We start from the raw sequence: 17,621 nt of genomic DNA, 5'->3' as shown, positions 1-17,621 counted from the left end.
CAAACATCAACAGGCGAGCCACAGAGTTTAATACAATCATTAATGTTAGATTATAGATTGTTCGACATGTTTTTGACTCTGCCCTCACTGTCCATGACTGCTGAAATCCAGACTTCAAGATAGATCTCTCCACGTCAAACTCACCTGCTACAATCCCTTTCCCTCTGTGTGTGTGTGTGTGTGTGTGTGTGTGTGTGTGTGTGTGTGTGTGTGTGTGTGTGTGTGTGTGTGTGTGTGTGTGTGTGTGTGTGTGTGTGTGTGTGTGTGTGTGTGTGTGTGTGTGTGTGTGTGTGGTGGTTTCGTCCATTTATATCCTCTCTCCAGTTAAAAATAAACACCCCTTTTCTCGTGTGATCTGCCATTTCCTTGGTGACCAAAGTGGAATTTACTCCAGTGGTGCTTGGCAACTGTAACAAAATGAGCCACCTGATCTCACACCTGGTGCTGCCGCATCCAACCCCGGTGTCGCCGCCTGGCATGTGGGCTGAATCACTTACTGTCTTCAAGAATAATTAGGTTGCAGATTTAACCGCAAGGCTTTGTGGTGAGCGTGTTAAACCCCGTCCTCCGTTTGTTCTGGTGGTGAAACGGCTAAAACATATTTGGCCCAAAATACACAAAAAAATGCTCATACTGCACATTTAAAACGCCTATCTTTCTATTATGCTTTTTTTTACTAATAGACTCATTACTACTACCATTCATTATCTTAAAGTCTCTCGACAATAATAGCTCTCAGTCAATCTTTGTCAGTATCAATACTAAATATTGAATAATGTGTTTCTGTGCGCTTGTGTGATGGGGGCCATTTGAAACACGGCTCTATAGAACGTACCTGTTAATTGGTTCCAGACAGACACGTAACTGGCATGTATGAAATTATTTGTAGTTGGAGGCTAACCCCTGTATATTCTTTGAAAAATAAATAATCAAAATACAGTAAATACCCATTACACATGTTACAGTTTAAACACACCTCTCAGGCATGCTCTCAACCCGGCTCGTTCCAGATAGACACGTGCGTGCACCTTTGAGATATGTTTCTTTTCCGGCACTGAAAAGGTGATGCATCCTCCATCAAAACCCAACCCAAAACCCCTCAGAGATCTACGAAGCTCGGTTATCCAAACAGATCCCGGCTCAGCTTGACTGCTGAAGGACGCCGGGGGTGGAGTCCACTGCCCGAGCTATTTATAGGAGGCCTCCCAGCCCCTGTTGTCTCCTTGAGTCTTTTAAGTTGTCACAAGTGACCAGCCGGAGCGCTGCTCGCCTTAAAGTCCGGGGAGGGCAGCAAGCGCTACTATGGGTCACCGAACGGGGGCCGCAAGCACCCGAGCACCTCCCCCAGCGACGAGAGTTTTCTTGTACCAGCACTGAAAATCCTTTCAGAATGTCGGGTCCGGCCAAAGCGACAGTGGCCAAGTCAGCTGTCCTGTAACAAAAATATATGTTGAAAATCAACAATTGACCATTTAAAATAAATTCAAATGTATTTAATCAAACTGCTTTAGTTGGACAAATCTCTAGTCGACTCCACCCATGTCCTGGAAAAAGGAGTAACATAGAATATGCAATATATATTTGGCCAATTTGCATCATGCCTTTAACAATTGTGATGGTGACATGTAGTAGATTGAAGACAAAAAGGTAACTCTCCGCTAGATCTCAGATGACATTACCGTGTAAGTTTGTCAGGCTTTTGTTTTAGCTCTGATAATCAAACCTTGAATGTAATTGTTTGTGGCTGTTTGATTAATATCAAATCTACTATAATACAGTACAGTTAAACCATCAATCTGCCCCCATACTTTGCATTACCTTCCCTCTGTGTGTCGTGGTCCCGTTCTGTGCAACCTCTCCCATTTTCTCCTGGGAGTCTGCTCTTCCCTGCTTTCCAGCGTCATGGTTATCCCAGCGGGCAAATCCTTTGTTTTTAGACGTCTTCCGGTGGGGGCGGTACCTCATTTTGGGGAAGGTGTGGGAGCCACTGTCGGCAACCCCCCAGCCGTGCTCGGGCCACAGGGGGTCGGTCTGGGTGGCCTGGCTGGTCGTGGCCCTCTGCAGGCGCACGGAGATCCGCTGGGCCGTGCCCGTCATCAGGGTGATGGACTGGCTGTCCAGCGCCGGAGGAACCGGAGCGACCGCTGGGAACTCAAACACCTCATCTTCATCTGTGTGAGACGGGAGTTCAGAAGAATACAGTATTTCCAAGGATATGCATTCGACAGACCTGGATAGAAACATAACTTTTTCATGTTTAATTCCTCACGAAATGGAAGTTTGCCCGGAAGCTGCAAGTATACATATTAAAAAAAGACGCATCAAAAGGTGAGCGGGAGGTGGTGAGCTGGTGAGCGGGAGTGCCCGGTTCGAGGCCCGGGCGCGTACAGTTGGGTGCCGACCACAAAGTGCTTGCCGGTACCTAGTGACCTACCACTGTTACTGTTACATACTGTTTATCAATGTGGAGCTAATGTCACTAACAGCGGGCGGAAGGTACCTTCACATGTGCCCATGGCCGGGCTGCTGGGCAGGGAGCTGTGGGTCAGCACGCCAGGAGAAACGCTGCCCAGAGACGTGGAGCGCAGCAGCTTCCGACACGCCAGCACCAGCAGCTCCCGGCACTGCTTGTGGCAGTTTACGCCGCAGTCTGAAGTAAAAAAAAAAGATTACACTTCATTTCTCAAATCAAATCAGAAATTTGAGGAATCAGACAGAATGTTTGATGTTATTCATTGAACATCGTTGAACATGGAGGTAATTTCAACCTTGTGATTAAAACCTGAGAGGACTCGTCTTTCCTTAATTTGTTTTCTTAAAGGTCTAATTCAATATTTGCCCTAGATTTCCACAGAAAAACCAAACTACCTTTGCCATAGCATTGCAAATCATGATTCAGGCAAGTAGCACAGCAGATTATGACACATATAAAAGCACAAATCAGACGTGGGTGGAAGATACTGTATATTTTAATGACGAAGATAAACCCAACAGAAATAATAAACTTAAGAACTGCGTGAGCTAAAGTGTGCATCATGAGATTATTGTTATTGTGTTTTGATTCTTGAGATGATTACGTTTCTTCCACTCTGAGAATACTGTACCTTTGCACTTGTAACCCTGTTTGATGATTCCCCAGAGCTGTAGCAGCAGATAGAGAGAAAAGAATGCGTAGACAAAGAAGAATAAAAGCATGTTATATGATATATATGAAATATATATGAAATATATAAAATATATGATATATGATAAAAGTTAAAATATGAAATCACATCATCACATGCATTTGTCGTAAATGTTCTTTACTGTTTATTTACGCAAATAATGTTGTCAAGTCTTTTGTGGTTGTGATCAGTGCACAATATTCTTCAGACAAAAAATACTTTTATTAGCTGAAGGGAATTGCCTAATGATAGTGCACTGCCATATGTTGTCAGTTGTTGCCTCCAACACTGAGGCACACCGAAACCACCATGGTGTCCTGGGGGGGATCCACAGTCTGTGCGGTTACATAAATGTGTGTCACACCTGGCGGTGAGAGACAGAGGGGACTGTCCTGTCTTCCTTTCTGCTCGCACTTCAGACGCAACACAGAATCATGTCATCTGCAGATGTTTTCTGACAATTCTGTAGCTTTTGGACGTGCCTGGTTCTTAATGTTGCGTTACACCACCTTTCCGATAAGTGTCGGTAAGACGAAGGTAACGGTGGGCTGTGGCAAGAGCGGGACTGCACCAAATATAAAGCCATCTGTAGCCTCACGATCCCAACACACTGGTCAAACTGGTCAGGAAGGTCTGGTTTGTTACGGCGTGTTACCAGTCTCGACTGCATAGAGACCCCCATCCACTCCACCGATAGTTAATTAATCTCTCTCAATCACAGACTAATCCCCCCAGATGCACCAAGGATTGTTTTAGGCCAGCGGCCATATATACTGAATAAACTCAAATAAATCACCTGATATACTGTAAATTGCAAAGCTAACTTCGGTTCAAAGGGTAAAAAAAAATCTGAGACAAGTGAATATTGTGACGAGGATTTCGGTTTCTACGTACAAATCCAGCACAATGTTCACAGAAGGTGGGCTTCAAATACGTCATCTCCTGGAAGTTGTGGATGAAGCCGGGGCCCATTTTACACTGGAGCAGCGGATTGGCCCTCAGGAAATACGCTATCATCTCGTCTTTACTGATCAAGCCATCCCTGGACAGAGAGCATGGGACAGAGACAGAGAGGGTGGGGGATAAGAACGAAGGACAGCAGAAGAGGGATGTCATTAATAAAAGTTTTGGCCTCAACATTTTGGTAAGAAATCAATCGCCTTGACACATTCAATGACAATCAAGCACAACAGGGACCTGGGAGGGGAAGGACGCCGGATAAAAGTCTGTTGAACATACGGGGGATTTATTTTGTGTGTGTCCGATTGCTATTAATTATTTATAGGGGTGAACCCGACGATGTTCGTCCTGCGAAATTGGGCTGCTTTTTAAGTGGGTTTTTTTGTCAGCGGGTTGACGGATGGCTGGGTTTGTCATGGTCACTGCTGTCATGACTTTTACTCAAGTGTGAATTTCAAGTCCTTTTTCCACCACTGACTGCACCCAAGGAAAATACTTTTAATTTTGAGCCCAAGTTTTGCTCATTATGAGAGAGTCTTGGTCTCAGGCCTTGAGCTCGACCGGATGGAGGGTTTTTTCGATTTGAGTTCGACCGACATACATTTTTAATAATTAGGATGTGTGCACACACTCACTGGTCTTTGTCCAGAACACAGAAGGAGTCCAGGAAGGGAAAGTTTGCAGCAATGCTCTCAAAATCTTCCTGAGAGATATAGCCATCACGATCGTGGTCATAATTTCTGAACACAGACTTCCCAGAAACAAAGAAAAAAAACAAAAAACTTTTATAATATTTTCCAAAGATCTCTTAATTTGTTAAACAGCAGAACTGGTTTCTACACAAGTGTGAAAATGTGTAAATATGCTGTATCTAAATATTTGCTGAAGAATGGGTTGTGATGTAAAATATATATAAACAATGTATATACACACACCGAAAAGCCATAATTCATTTTTCATACATCCATAATTCAAAGAAAAAAAAAACAACTTACATCCACCACCTTCCTGATGTGTTTGTTGACGACAGAGGGGTCCGGTTTGGTGGTCACACCCGAAGCCCAGTCAAGGGGAGCCAGAGTCTTATTGGGAGTCGTAGGAGAGGTTGGCTGTCAAACACATGAGAAACACGCAGAATATATGAAATAGGAAAGCAGGTCTGGAGTCCAGAATTCCTTTTTTAATTAATTTTTTATTCGCTAAATGTTAATGTACAGTGTTTATCCAATGGGCAGGCTGTTTTGCACCTTTTCAGACCAATCCTTTCTGTTAATTGAGTATCTCATGTCCTGTGACCTAGTGAACACTTTGTTATGCCCTCTTTGTTATTAAAATGTTGGCAAAAAACAAACACCAAAAAAAAACCTCACAAAAAAACTCTATTAAACTCACTGCAACGACAAATCTTCCAAACAGGGTAAAAATGATTAGTTAAAAACATATAAACAATAAAGAAAAAAAATGTGAACAGAGAAATAGACTGGGTAGCATGAATGGGTAGATATGACTAGAGAACAGTGTGCAGACTATTTCAAGTTCTCCTAAAAAAGAAAAAAAAAAAAAGACTTACCAAGGATTTGGGATTACGTGGCTCCCTTAGCAATGAAAGCTCGTAAATCTCATCTTCTGTATAGTAAAGGTCTAAAGAAAGCTGACAAACGGAGAGGACCGGGTCATGATTAACTTAAACATCATCAGGATAAAAGCATCAATGTATTGTGCTAGACTGGAGGGGCAGGTCTTTTGGTAGTAACCTTTGCAAAAAAAAAAAGCAGGACAGAAAATAATCTATCAACAGTTCATTTTGCCTTTCATGTCCCCGCCACTTGCATCTTGTGTGTGTATGGCCTTGCAGTTGCTGGTTGTGTCTCCGCTCACCGTCAGCAGGTAGATGAGGTCCATGTTGGGCTCCACCTGAGCCGTGGCGCTCTGCAGGGACACCAGCTCGTTGAACGTCCCGTAGAGCTGCTGCATCTTCACCAGGTTCACCTTGGAGCCGTCGTCCACCCAGTCCGGAAAGACCACGTGCACGGCTATGAGGTCCTTGAGGTGCACGCCCAGGATGGGGATCTTGAAGCCCTGGCATTCGCCGAAGGCCTTCCGGTAGCTGGAGTAGTTGGCGTTGGAAGAGACCAGCTCGGTCATCTCGCTCCAGGTCTGTATGGAAGGACCATTTGTGTGTGTGTGTGTGTGTGTGTGTGTGTGTGTGTGTGTGTGTGTGTGTGTGTGTGTGTGTGTGTGTGTGTGTGTGTGTGTGTGTGTGTGTGTGTGTATGTGTGTGTGTGTGTGTGTGTGTGTGTAAGCATCCATGAGGGAAGGAGTGATAGAGAGGCAGAGGAAAAGGGGGGCAAAGAAAGAGATGGGGATGTGGAGTCGGGGGAATTTGATGATAAAAAAAACAACAAAAAAATCAATATTAGATTATCATCCAACATGCTGTTCAGCTTTGAGTCATTGATCGCAAAGAGATGTATGGCGCTAAACGCTCAGGATGTAGGAGGATTCCACGTGACTTAAGAGCGCTCCATCATTTTGTAGCACTGACTCAGTATGGATGCTCAGCCAGTAGAACAACATAGCAAGCCTTTGTGACCTTCTAATTTAATTTCTCTTTTATTCTCTCTTTTAGATGCTTCGACTGGTTTCTGCAAATCCAATTCCTGCAGCCAAGCTACGTAAAGTCTTGTAAGACGACGAACTAGAGAAGTTAGAAACCAGCAGAGTTCAACTATGCTAATCCATTTGAATCATTCTAAGACTGAGAAATTTGATGGATAAATTTGTCATAAGATAATATTTAATAAAAAAAAAAAAAAAATATATATATATATATAAAATAATATTTTATAAAATAATTATAAAATTATATTTTATGACAAATATATCCGTCTTTATGACAAATATATCCATCAAATTTCTCAGTCTTTTAATCATTTCTCAGAATGATTAAAATGGATTAAGAATTAAAATGTGTGGTTTAAAAAACGGCTTTAATAACTCTGCTGGTTTCTTCCCTAGTTCGTAGTCTTACAAGACTCTACGGAGCGTCGCTGCAGGAATTGGATTCGCAGAAACCAGTCGAAGCATCTAAAAGAGAGAATAAAAGAGAAATTAAATTAGAAAGTCACAAAGGCTTGCTATATTGTTCTACTGGCTGAGCATCCGTACTGAGTCAGTGCTACAAAATGATGGAGCGCTCTCAAGTCACATAAATATTATTTAATTAAATACCTATCATCATTTCTACGCAATTCTCAAATGCACGTCATGCAATGTCACATGCAATGTGGAATATCCGCACTTTGACCGGTCCATTCCAACCAGAGAAAGATTGTTATTTATCCTCAATCTGTTGCTTAGAGGCCTAAATGTAAAATTTAAAGCATAAACGTAAGGTGTTTGAATCCCCCCTTTTGTGCGCCTATTTTTTTTTCTATTTACAACACTGTTGGCACACACCTTTGTGACTTCCGGGGCCAGGTGGGAGTGCGTCTCCTTCAGTCGAGAGATGGAGCTGTGGCTCAGCCCCCCCACCACGGCCGTGAGGGTGTTGAAGTTCTGCAGCTGCAGTAGTTTCTAACGTGAGGAAACCAGATCAAAGCAAGCGAGGGAGAGAGAGAGAGAGAGAGAGAGAGAGAGAGAGAGGGGAAATAATTAGATCTGATAATTATCTATAACTGCTGTGGAACAGCTATGGAGGCATTCTGAGCTTGTGGTTTCTAACACTTTGCAATTCGTTCAAAAGTGCGTCATCACGTTGTTCTTTTACGGCAGCTTTTCCCTTGGCGGTAATTGTTGTTGTTCTTTGTCTGGGTGTTTATCATGAAGAACTTGACAAAAAATGGAAATGTCATGTTCCCAGTGAAAAGTCTAGAGTCCGGAGTTTGGAGCACCAACTTGAAACCAAACGTGTTTCTACCGTTACCAAAACACCAATAACCGTGAAATATTCTAAACGTGTTGGAATGAATGCTATTAACCATGTGTAGGGATGCTTCCATGATACTGAGTTCATCCCAATAGTGAGTCCAGAATTGGAACTTTGAATATCAACCAATACAGAGTCAGACAACTTTTTGGGGCTTTAACTTTAAGACATACAGTATAAGCACATTTCACCCATTAGGGATATCTAACATGGTTTTATACGTGAAAGAAGCAGAAAATCCAATCGCTTTGATATATTATCTGACAAGTTTGATCAAGCTCTTGGGATCACATTTTGCATCGGGGGCATTTTCTCACCCCACGTTATGCGGCAACTGGACTGATGTCAACTCCGGCTCCACTCTGTGATGCAGAAGACACGCGCCCACCGAATCGATCGATAGCGGCGTTCTAAAGGCTCTCAACCTTGAACCTCATCCTTCACCTTCTCATTAACTAACAAAATTCCTTTCAAGCGCTTGTCCGTTGCTTTCAGACGAGACGTTTACATTAGCGAGGAGACGGGCCGTCCCGACAAAGGAGGCCGACCCATCGTGAGTGGTTCTCCGTTCTCATTAGGGCCATTGTGCCGCCCCTTTTAAGAGGCTCGGTGGAAGAGCAACGATGGAGCTCCTCGCCCATCTGAACGCCTGATACAATCGCTGTTAATGTGTGCGGTGAAGGCTTGTCATATTTCGAGCGTGAATGGAAACATTTACACAAATACCTTTAAAATGTAAATGCCCGTTGGAAAAAAACCAGTAAAACAAGAACAGGACTCACACTGCTAAGCTATCGCTGAGGGGGCAACCTGAGGTGCATCCTTTCATGTACCATAATGGAGGCTCCTGCACTTATTTCTCTGCTGTGCATTCATCTTTCTTTCTCACTGTTGGAATACTGCCATATGCTATACCTCCATCAGGGAAAGATCCACACTTTGAATTTGTGTTGTCCATTGTGACTTCTTTGCCAGTTAAAGTCTCCACAATCCATTCATAAATACTGTAAATTATTCGAGGATAATGTACTTCCTCTAACATGAGTTTTGCTTTTTCGAAACTTCAGTCTGTGGGTTCACAGTAACAGTATATGAACGAAAAACGATCTCTCCCTTTCTGCGAATTCCAAACTGGTATCATCGGGTAAAGTTGTACCGTAGTTATAAGAGTTACGGTCTCAGGGCTGAATACCTGCCGCTTGTTCAGTTCACCTGGACTTCCTAGAAAAACCCTGTTGGGGAGATGTTGGGAAGAGTCTGAAGCTGGATCCACCTTCAAGGATCATCGGATGTGAGAAGGTGCTGCGTGGGCAAGTGATTTCAACGCCAATCACACCGATGCATGAGTCATTTCTGTGGTAACCTTCTCTCTTACCTGGGCCACGTTGATGTATTTTGTGATGACCTCGGCGCGGTGCTGCGGCGTCAGCTTGCTGAGCACCATGAGCTGAACCCACTGGGAGACCCCATTGAAGAGGGCGATGGAACGCTCCAAGGTCGGGTTTTCCACCAGGCAACCGTGGATCACATAGCTCTGGTAATCGGTGAACTGAGGAAAACATTGCAATTACAACATAAGCACATGTCAAGTGTATCCATACAGAAATAAAATGAACACACTCAGTATGGAAAGTAACTTTCTGTGAATCCAAACGTTCACAAAGTGAAGAACCAATGCCAGAATAGACACACCTACACTTAAAATTGATATAGGAACAAACTGTGGCTCAGTAAATCTGTCCTGACAGTGGCAGAGACCTTGGTTCAACTCCTAACTCCTAATTTCCATACATTTTCCGTGCAGCATTAATGTCCGAATTCTATGTGCATGTATTTGGGATAAGGTGTGAGAACATGGAATGCTCTCCTTGTTCTGCTGCTGCACACACAAAGCTGGCAGCTGTCACCTGACTACCTGTCTACTGTAACAGCAGAGACAAAAACAGCTTAAGAAGCTTTTAATATAGGGTTATGTTTTTTTTCGTTTCCTTCAGTTAGCATTTCAGTTCCTGTATTTGGGACACAAAAGGTGTAACTCCACCGGTGGCAAGCAATTTAAATTAAATGCTCTTAAGGTTCTATACCAGGAGATGGTGTGGTGCTGCTTTGTGTCAAGGAACCCAATATCTAATGTCTAGTGTTCTCACAAATAAAATACTCCTGTGTGCCATTATCTATGTCTACGCAATACACATGAAATATGACAATGGCCATCAATCTGCAAATTATATAAAAGAGACTAAAGTAATCGGCACCACTAAGAGGACTCCAATCCGTTTGAGAGTAAAAAATGAATACTAAAAGTAATACAACATACTTTATTTGTTTATTGACAGTGACATATCTGCACAGGAAAGGTAAAAAACCCCAAAATGAGATCAAATCACGGGAGGAGTAATGAGCTCTCCGTACGTACTGATATCCTCCTGATTGACTTGAACTCCAGGAAGGTGAGGTGCTCGGCCAGCTCCATGGGCTCCAGGTGGTCGAACAGGAGAGACGCCTTGCCTTTCTTGGCCTGCTTCTTCCTCTGTGTCAGCTTCCGCATCCAGTCATATGATGGACTAGGGAGGTAATCGAGACATTTTAAATCTATGTAGCGTTTAAATATGAGCTCATGTATGAGTGTATTAGGGATGCAACGGGAGAGTGGGCTCACGGTTCGGTATGTATCACGGTTTTTGGGGCTGCAGCAACGGTACGGTTTCAGTATTTTTATATTTAAGAGAAAATATTTATTAAAAAGTTGAAAGGGGTAAAATGTTTTTATAGTAGTCTGCCACAAATAAATATTGTAACGCTCTGCGTGTATGACTGTGGGTTCAAGTTTATTGGGGTTGTTATAATATAAGTGGTTTGTTATAATTTGCATAATTTCATCTGATTGGAGGGGAGGTGTCCAGGATAGTGGATAATTTAAATATTAATTGTCATTAATATTTATTTATTTATTTATATATAATCTTTTTTTAAAACATTTCACTATAAAGAATAAATAAAACCAGTACTATAGTACTGACTATTTCTCCCCCCGGTAGGTCGGGGGGAGAAAAAACGTCACAGAACATATGCACGGAACACACAAGGGGGGGCGGGCGGGGTGCGCTGCGATGCGTGACGCGGCACGGGGACGCACTGGGCTTTTTTTGTTTTAAATATAAAATAATAGCGCTGCCCCGTGAAGGTCGACGATTCAAATCATCAGTCGGAAACTCGTCAGTCGACTGAGATTCTTCAAGTCGAAAGTTTAAACCGATAGAAGCTTACAAAATGCACAGGGATAACATTTCAATGAGGATTTATAAACAAGGGGAATCATATATTTTTATATGTGTGAATCGAACACGACTCTGCGTGCGCCCACTTCCTCCACATAAAACAACTAAAAATAGTGTGGGGGCGGGGCACGGAAGAACGGGGCAAGACTCGTAGACTCGTTAAGATTCATTTCTGCGCATAACGCATAGAGAGGGGGGTGATCCATGACAGAGTCACGGAGAAAGTGTCCCTTGTGCGCACGGTTTCTTTCTACACCCACATGTTTCTACTGTAAGGCGACGTGAGATAAAAACATTGTTCTGCAGATCGCCAGCCCCCTCCATTGCTAGGGCGCGCATCGTCTGTACCTTCGGAGAGGGAGACAGGCGCAAATCCGAATAGACTGACAAAATTCTGTGTGAGATACAGCCCTAAAAAATAATAATCTAAAAACACGCTATTTCTACTTGTTTTGTTGGGAGAAACGGGGAACTCGGAGCTCACAGCTCGAGCCACAGCTCCACATTTTGTGTGGAGGTGCCAGGTCCGATCAAATAGGTGCCGGTCCCAATCGAAGAGGTCCCGGAACATGTTCCGGCAGGATCTGGCACAAGTTCAGCCCTGGGTGCGCTCCTTTTCAAAAAGTGATCATATGCCTAAAAACTGATTTCCGTCCACGTGCGACCTGCGACCTGTAAAATCTGTATCGCCCAGTTTATACGGCTGCTTTTATCTGGATCAAACAGTCATAACCTGCAAATACACAGAATGTTATGCTCTGGTTACAGCAAAGGTATGTGTTTGTGAAACTTAAACGTCTCTTGTAACAGAATTATCACAACTGTGGCCAAGGAAGTGTTTGCTGTTTATATGTCATATTTACGTGATTATAGGCAATACTATAGTATTGTTTCCGATGTTTATATGTGTTTGGTATGTCTTATATCCTTGTTTAGGGCTACATTTGTAAACTAGACTTGAATTTACATGGTTAATGGATGGGTTAAATATAAAATAAAGAAATTATTTATTTTGCAATTATCCTTATGACTCTCCATTATTTTACCTACTCTGTGCCCTAGACCTGTTGAAATACTTTTAAAGGGCCAATACAACCCATAAACTGCAGTTTTCCACTTTACAAAAAGCGATTTGCACCATTTGTCCTTAACTTTGTCACTGAAAGGTTACTTGTGCTTCAAAATGACTTGGTTTCATTCATGGGGATTATATTTTAAAGGTTATAGACCACCCGAGCCCTTTTTACCTGTTGAAATACCTTAAAAAGGGCCAATACAACACTACATGGAGGGGGAAACATTTTCCAGCGGCAGGAGACGGCAACTTAAACAAACAACACAACATAACACTGTAAAACTTGACAAAAAAAGAAAGAACAGCTCATCACGCAAGCGAGACTCAATCCCACAAAAGAGCCGTTCAGAAGAATGGGATCGTTCGTGAACGCCTCGACACTACCTGGTGCGAGTGGAAGCGAGTGTCCAAAGACAAGTTCGTAATAAAGAGGGACAGGGCCATCACAGAGGGTTGGTTTTCCCACCTCTTTACTTCTCTTTACTAAAACATTTCTGTGTACTTTTATCTCATGTCACTATTGAAAAATAAAAATAAAAAGGCCTCTCGCGCAAAAATATGATGGCCAGTGGAGCTGCAACAGTGGATTCAATAGGAAGCAGCACTCACGGCAGGCCACGCCGCGTCCGGTCGACTTCTACCGTGATACCGTAATACCACGGTTCACGCGTGTGTATTGAACCGTAGGGGGCGCACCGAACGGTTCGATAACATACCGTGTACCATTGCATCCCTAGAGTGTATCTCCTGGCCTAGTTGTGTGTATCCATCTTTGGGTATGATTGAGGGTCAGATGATTTGCACAGTTTGAATTGCGTGTGTTTTAGTTGTGTATGCTTTCAGTGTTATATTAAGGTGCTTCAACAACTAAGTATCTTCCCATGCACTGGCATATGCTTTCTAGCCCTGTTACACTTGGTCTTGTGTGTTTCAGTTGCATGCAGCTTTTGAAGAATGATCCTTTCCCACTCACATGGTGGAGATATCGATGAGTTTGAAGTGCTCTTCAAAGCCGAGCTGAGTGGCCGCGTCCCTGAACTCCTCTGTCATCCTGATCAGACCCAGGTCCAGGTTGAACTCGGCAGGAAACGTCACTATCCAGTATCTGGATGCAGAAACAAGCCTTTAAAATGACCGTCACTTTTTTGTTGTTGTTGTTTTTGTTTTGTTTCATTTAGTGTGCAGCCCTGGTGTCGGTGACATCAGGCAAGCAGAAAGGAATTCAGTTTCTCACCTGAAGACATTTGATGAGTTGACTTTTTTTTTTTTTTTTTTTTAATAGAAACAATCATTTCTCTAACTCCTTTTGGTAATTTGCTCATACCTGTCACGAGTAGCACTGCGTATGTAACGTACCACAACCATCTGCGTCTGTAACTCATAGGAGGAGGATCGTGCAAGGTTGGAAAGCACTGACCCAGAAAAAGAAAACGTTCAAGCAGTGGTTTTTTACCAAATGTGGGTCATCTGACTGAGGGGAGTGTGGTGACGAGGGCCAAGGTCATAAACAGGGAAAGTTTACAGCGTACTGGAAGGCCAACAATAAACAATGCTAAAAGTGTGGTTGCTCAACAAAAATAGAGTCGACGATATAGCTGCGTGACCGCAATGTGAGAATTTCCCCAGATAACACTGTCGTTACGGCCAGTAATTTCTACACGGGACGAACTCCCTGCACACAAGCAAACCGGCTCCGAAGAACGCCCAAACAAATGGGACGAGGACTTTTTTCCCCCTTAACAACTTTGCATGAGAGCGACAACGTTGCTTCATGGCACAGAGCAGACATGCTGTATGGGGAAGTGAGGGAGGCCACGGGAATGCAGGATGAGCTATTCTTCACAGCGCCGGGGACCGTCTCTGGTTCCCAACATCTCTGATTCACTGAACACTATCACTTCCCTTCAGCCCAGCCCCTGTCAACGACATCTGCCTAACGTACAGTACACTTGACATGGCTCCAAAGTGTCCTTTAAGGACACCGCTAGAAGGGAGAATGTCAGGCAACGGTTAGTCACTAGGAGTGATGAACAGTGAAGTCACTGGGTCGAGATTTCAAGGGCATGGACTGAACATCCTGTAGAACCAAAAATCATTTCCCCCTGATCATTTCCCATATCTTCACAGTGCAGGGTTCCCACTCTTTTTCCAGAGATCATTTTCCAGGACTTTTCCAGGGCATTTTCAGTGACGCTGTCTAGCTGCGTTAGACAGGGATGCCGCCATAAACTAACGTGTTCCCCTCTGCGGAAGTCTGATTCAAAAGACATGCAGTCTATGTCTATACCTTGTCTGCAAAATCATCTCTTACATGCTGAGAAGTGATGACAAATTGATCATAGAGTAAAGCCAACACACCTTCAGATGCACAGCACTTTCAGTTACAATGATGGTTTGGGCAACTCTCACCTCAGCTTTCTCTTTTCTCTCTTACTAAATTATTAAAGAGCCAGTAAAAGAATCTGGCACCTACCTTACTCAAAAAAAAAATAATAATAATAATAAATATATATATATATATATATATATACAGTATATATACAATGAAAAACAGGAATATCAGTGCATACCCTAACATAAATTGGCCTAAATATAACTGAATAACATCCACATCTCCACGGCCACAAACGTTGATTTTTAAGCAACTCTTACCGCTTACTATTGTTTTCACTCACTTTATTTCTTGCCTTGTTTTAATGCTCTGTTTTAATATTGTTATTATATTTTTAGTTTAAGGTATTCTGTCATTGTATTTTATTTTATTTATTTTGGGAAGCCCTTTGTGCTCCATGCTTGGCAAGTGCTAAATAAATAACATTTTCATTATCATTATTATTACTATATAACCTGAATCCCTTTTTTTCCCTTATAAATGATCAACCATTGCTGCCTGAACAGCAATAACACAACTAGTAGCCTACAATGCCTAATGACAAATCTAGACTGAACTCTACATAACTAAATGTATGATTCAAAGCTAGAGCGGAGTTTGCTGGGATTATTAACTGCCACTGACTCTTACGAGTTCATCACACCATCCTTCAGCCCCTACTAGTAATATTAAATGTTAAATGTGAACTGTTAATTAGTGCATAGTTAACTGTCAATAAATGCATAATAAAGTACTGTATGTATCAATCTTAATAAAACAACAAAAAAAAGCTTACTAAAGGTTTAACAATGACATCATAGGTAAGTTAGTTAATCTCAATAAATGTTTGTAATGCTATTATTAACACTTGTAAGACAGTCATTAAGCGTTTATTAACAAGTGCTTATAAATGTCTTATACTCCAACAATAAACATGTTTTGGTGCACTTATATAGTGTTATTAACACATAATAATGTTAATAAGCATCTTATAAGGACTTGGGGTACAAGAAACAAGCTATTAACTATTTTTTTTTTTTACTATTACAAGGGCCTTAATAGAACCAATTTAACATTATTCAGCCGTTTAAAACCACTTGGGAAGAAAGCAATGTAAATCTATAAACCTAATAAAAAGTACCACAGTTCCCTGGCAGCAGAGACTTATATTTACATTTGAAGGATAATGTTACTTACATTATTCAGAGTTTCAGCCCCGTAAGTTGAAATGTCATCCAACCTGCATGTGTTACCATGTGATGGGACTTGGGGGTGTGTTCACAGCGTTTCCACAACATAACCGGGAGCAGCCTATTCAAAATACCCTCGTCCGTAAACGACAATTTGAACGTTAATATGATCCTGAGCATAGCTTAGCCCTTTCAGATGGCAATCCGTTTTAGGAAGGGGGGCTCTGATATAGATAGCCAAGTAGTTTATTTTCAGCTAAATGAAAATAGGAGAGTGTTGAAATAATTTTCCAGGACAATACAACATTTTCCAGGACATTTTACATGTTTCTCTCATTTTCCATGGGTTTTCCACGGCTGGAAACATTGGTCAGCTGTTTTCCAGGTTTTCCAGGTGGGAACCCTGACAGTGCCTACTGAACATAGACGAGGATAGTGAACATGAATAAAGGGTCTTACCTCATTAAATAGCAAATCTTTGGTCGGGTCCGTTGGCAGTTGTCCCCTTGACAGTCCCTGTACGTGGAGCTGGGTTAAGGACAACTCTGAGATCACTCGACGGGAAAACACAACTAATAGAACTGATTCTAGGTTGTTAAAGTGGATCAAATTGTACAATAACTGGTGTCACTATACTGATGACACCCCTAACAACCTTTGCTCACAGGTTATTTCATCCAGGGAAACCAATAAACACACATCGTCTCTAACCCCATATTTTGATTGCGCGGGTGACTCCAGGAGACAGAGTGTACAAATATAAACCCACGCAGGAATAAACCCAATATAGTTTCACGTCATGACCTTGAGCTGCAGTGTTTTTCTCTGCCCGGGAAAAGGATATATCATCAGGAGCTTCCCTGCCAGCTCGGTGGACGTGACGTACCAGCGGTGCATCAGTAGCAACGTGCGAGGAAGCTGGTTGTTTTGCAGCTCCCCATTGTCATCTAATCAAAGCAGAGACAAAGCAGCATTAGTCATGCGCGACTCTCTGACAAAGCGGTAGGAGTCTTCACTGTAAAGGGAGGAAGAACTTTGACCCGTATTGCTTAACATGCCTTCAGGTCTGGAGCTTTGGAATCGTGTGGAATATTTGTAGGATAGATGTCTGGTCATAGACTTAGTCATGACCACACATGGATAGTAAGACAGCACACAGTAGATGGTCTTGCAATTTTAAAATATCTTACCGTCATGAATTATGAATATAAAATCTTATTCCGCACACAAGATTAATTCACACGCCAGACTCATTGAAACACCTTAACCATTAACCATTTCCAAAGGCAGAGCGACTCGACACTCACCAAAGGCATTGATGCATTCATCTAAGAGAACATCCATCGGTGCTGCCTTCCCCAAGGTGGACGACCCCATGACGGCGGGCTGGAGGACGCTGGGGCGGCGGAGGGTGTCGGGTTCGGGGCCTTGAGGGCAGCGGAGGCGAGACAGGCGTCAGGCGGCCCCCGGGGCCAGTAAACACATGGCACACCTTCACAGCTGGAGGTCTGGGAACAACCTTCCCACTTCAACGCACTGCACTCAAACTGAGGGATCTCCCTGCGTAGGAAACAGAAAGAGTTATCAATTACAGTAAGTGTCCTCTGTACGAATGGAAAGCATCACTTTCTAATAAAATCGCAGTACCCCCCACA

The 17,621-nt window shown here is 42.7% G+C and overlaps 1 protein-coding gene across 1 annotated transcript; it reads right to left on the bottom strand.

The window, feature by feature from the left end:
* Positions 1 to 1,330: 1,330 nt before the first annotated feature.
* rasgrp3 (RAS guanyl releasing protein 3 (calcium and DAG-regulated)) lies at positions 1,331 to 17,372 on the bottom strand. Its single transcript, XM_080016377.1, has 16 exons — positions 17,274 to 17,372; positions 16,763 to 16,913; positions 16,426 to 16,494; positions 13,379 to 13,510; positions 10,469 to 10,616; positions 9,428 to 9,601; positions 7,584 to 7,700; positions 6,003 to 6,281; positions 5,695 to 5,775; positions 5,120 to 5,233; positions 4,760 to 4,875; positions 4,059 to 4,206; positions 3,105 to 3,141; positions 2,501 to 2,650; positions 1,819 to 2,171; positions 1,331 to 1,432 (listed from the first exon to the last, which is right to left on the bottom strand). Exons 1-16 carry the CDS (start codon positions 17,341 to 17,343, stop codon positions 1,424 to 1,426), a joined length of 2,148 nt encoding a protein of 715 aa, XP_079872503.1. The 5' UTR covers positions 17,344 to 17,372; the 3' UTR covers positions 1,331 to 1,423.
* Positions 17,373 to 17,621: the final 249 nt, after the last annotated feature.

This window comes from Zeus faber (genome assembly GCF_960531495.2).
Source record: "Zeus faber genome assembly, chromosome: 16".
NCBI lineage: Eukaryota > Metazoa > Chordata > Actinopteri > Zeiformes > Zeidae > Zeus > Zeus faber.
Note: the sequence above shows the minus strand (reverse complement) of the source record. Positions and strands in the feature narration are given on the sequence as shown.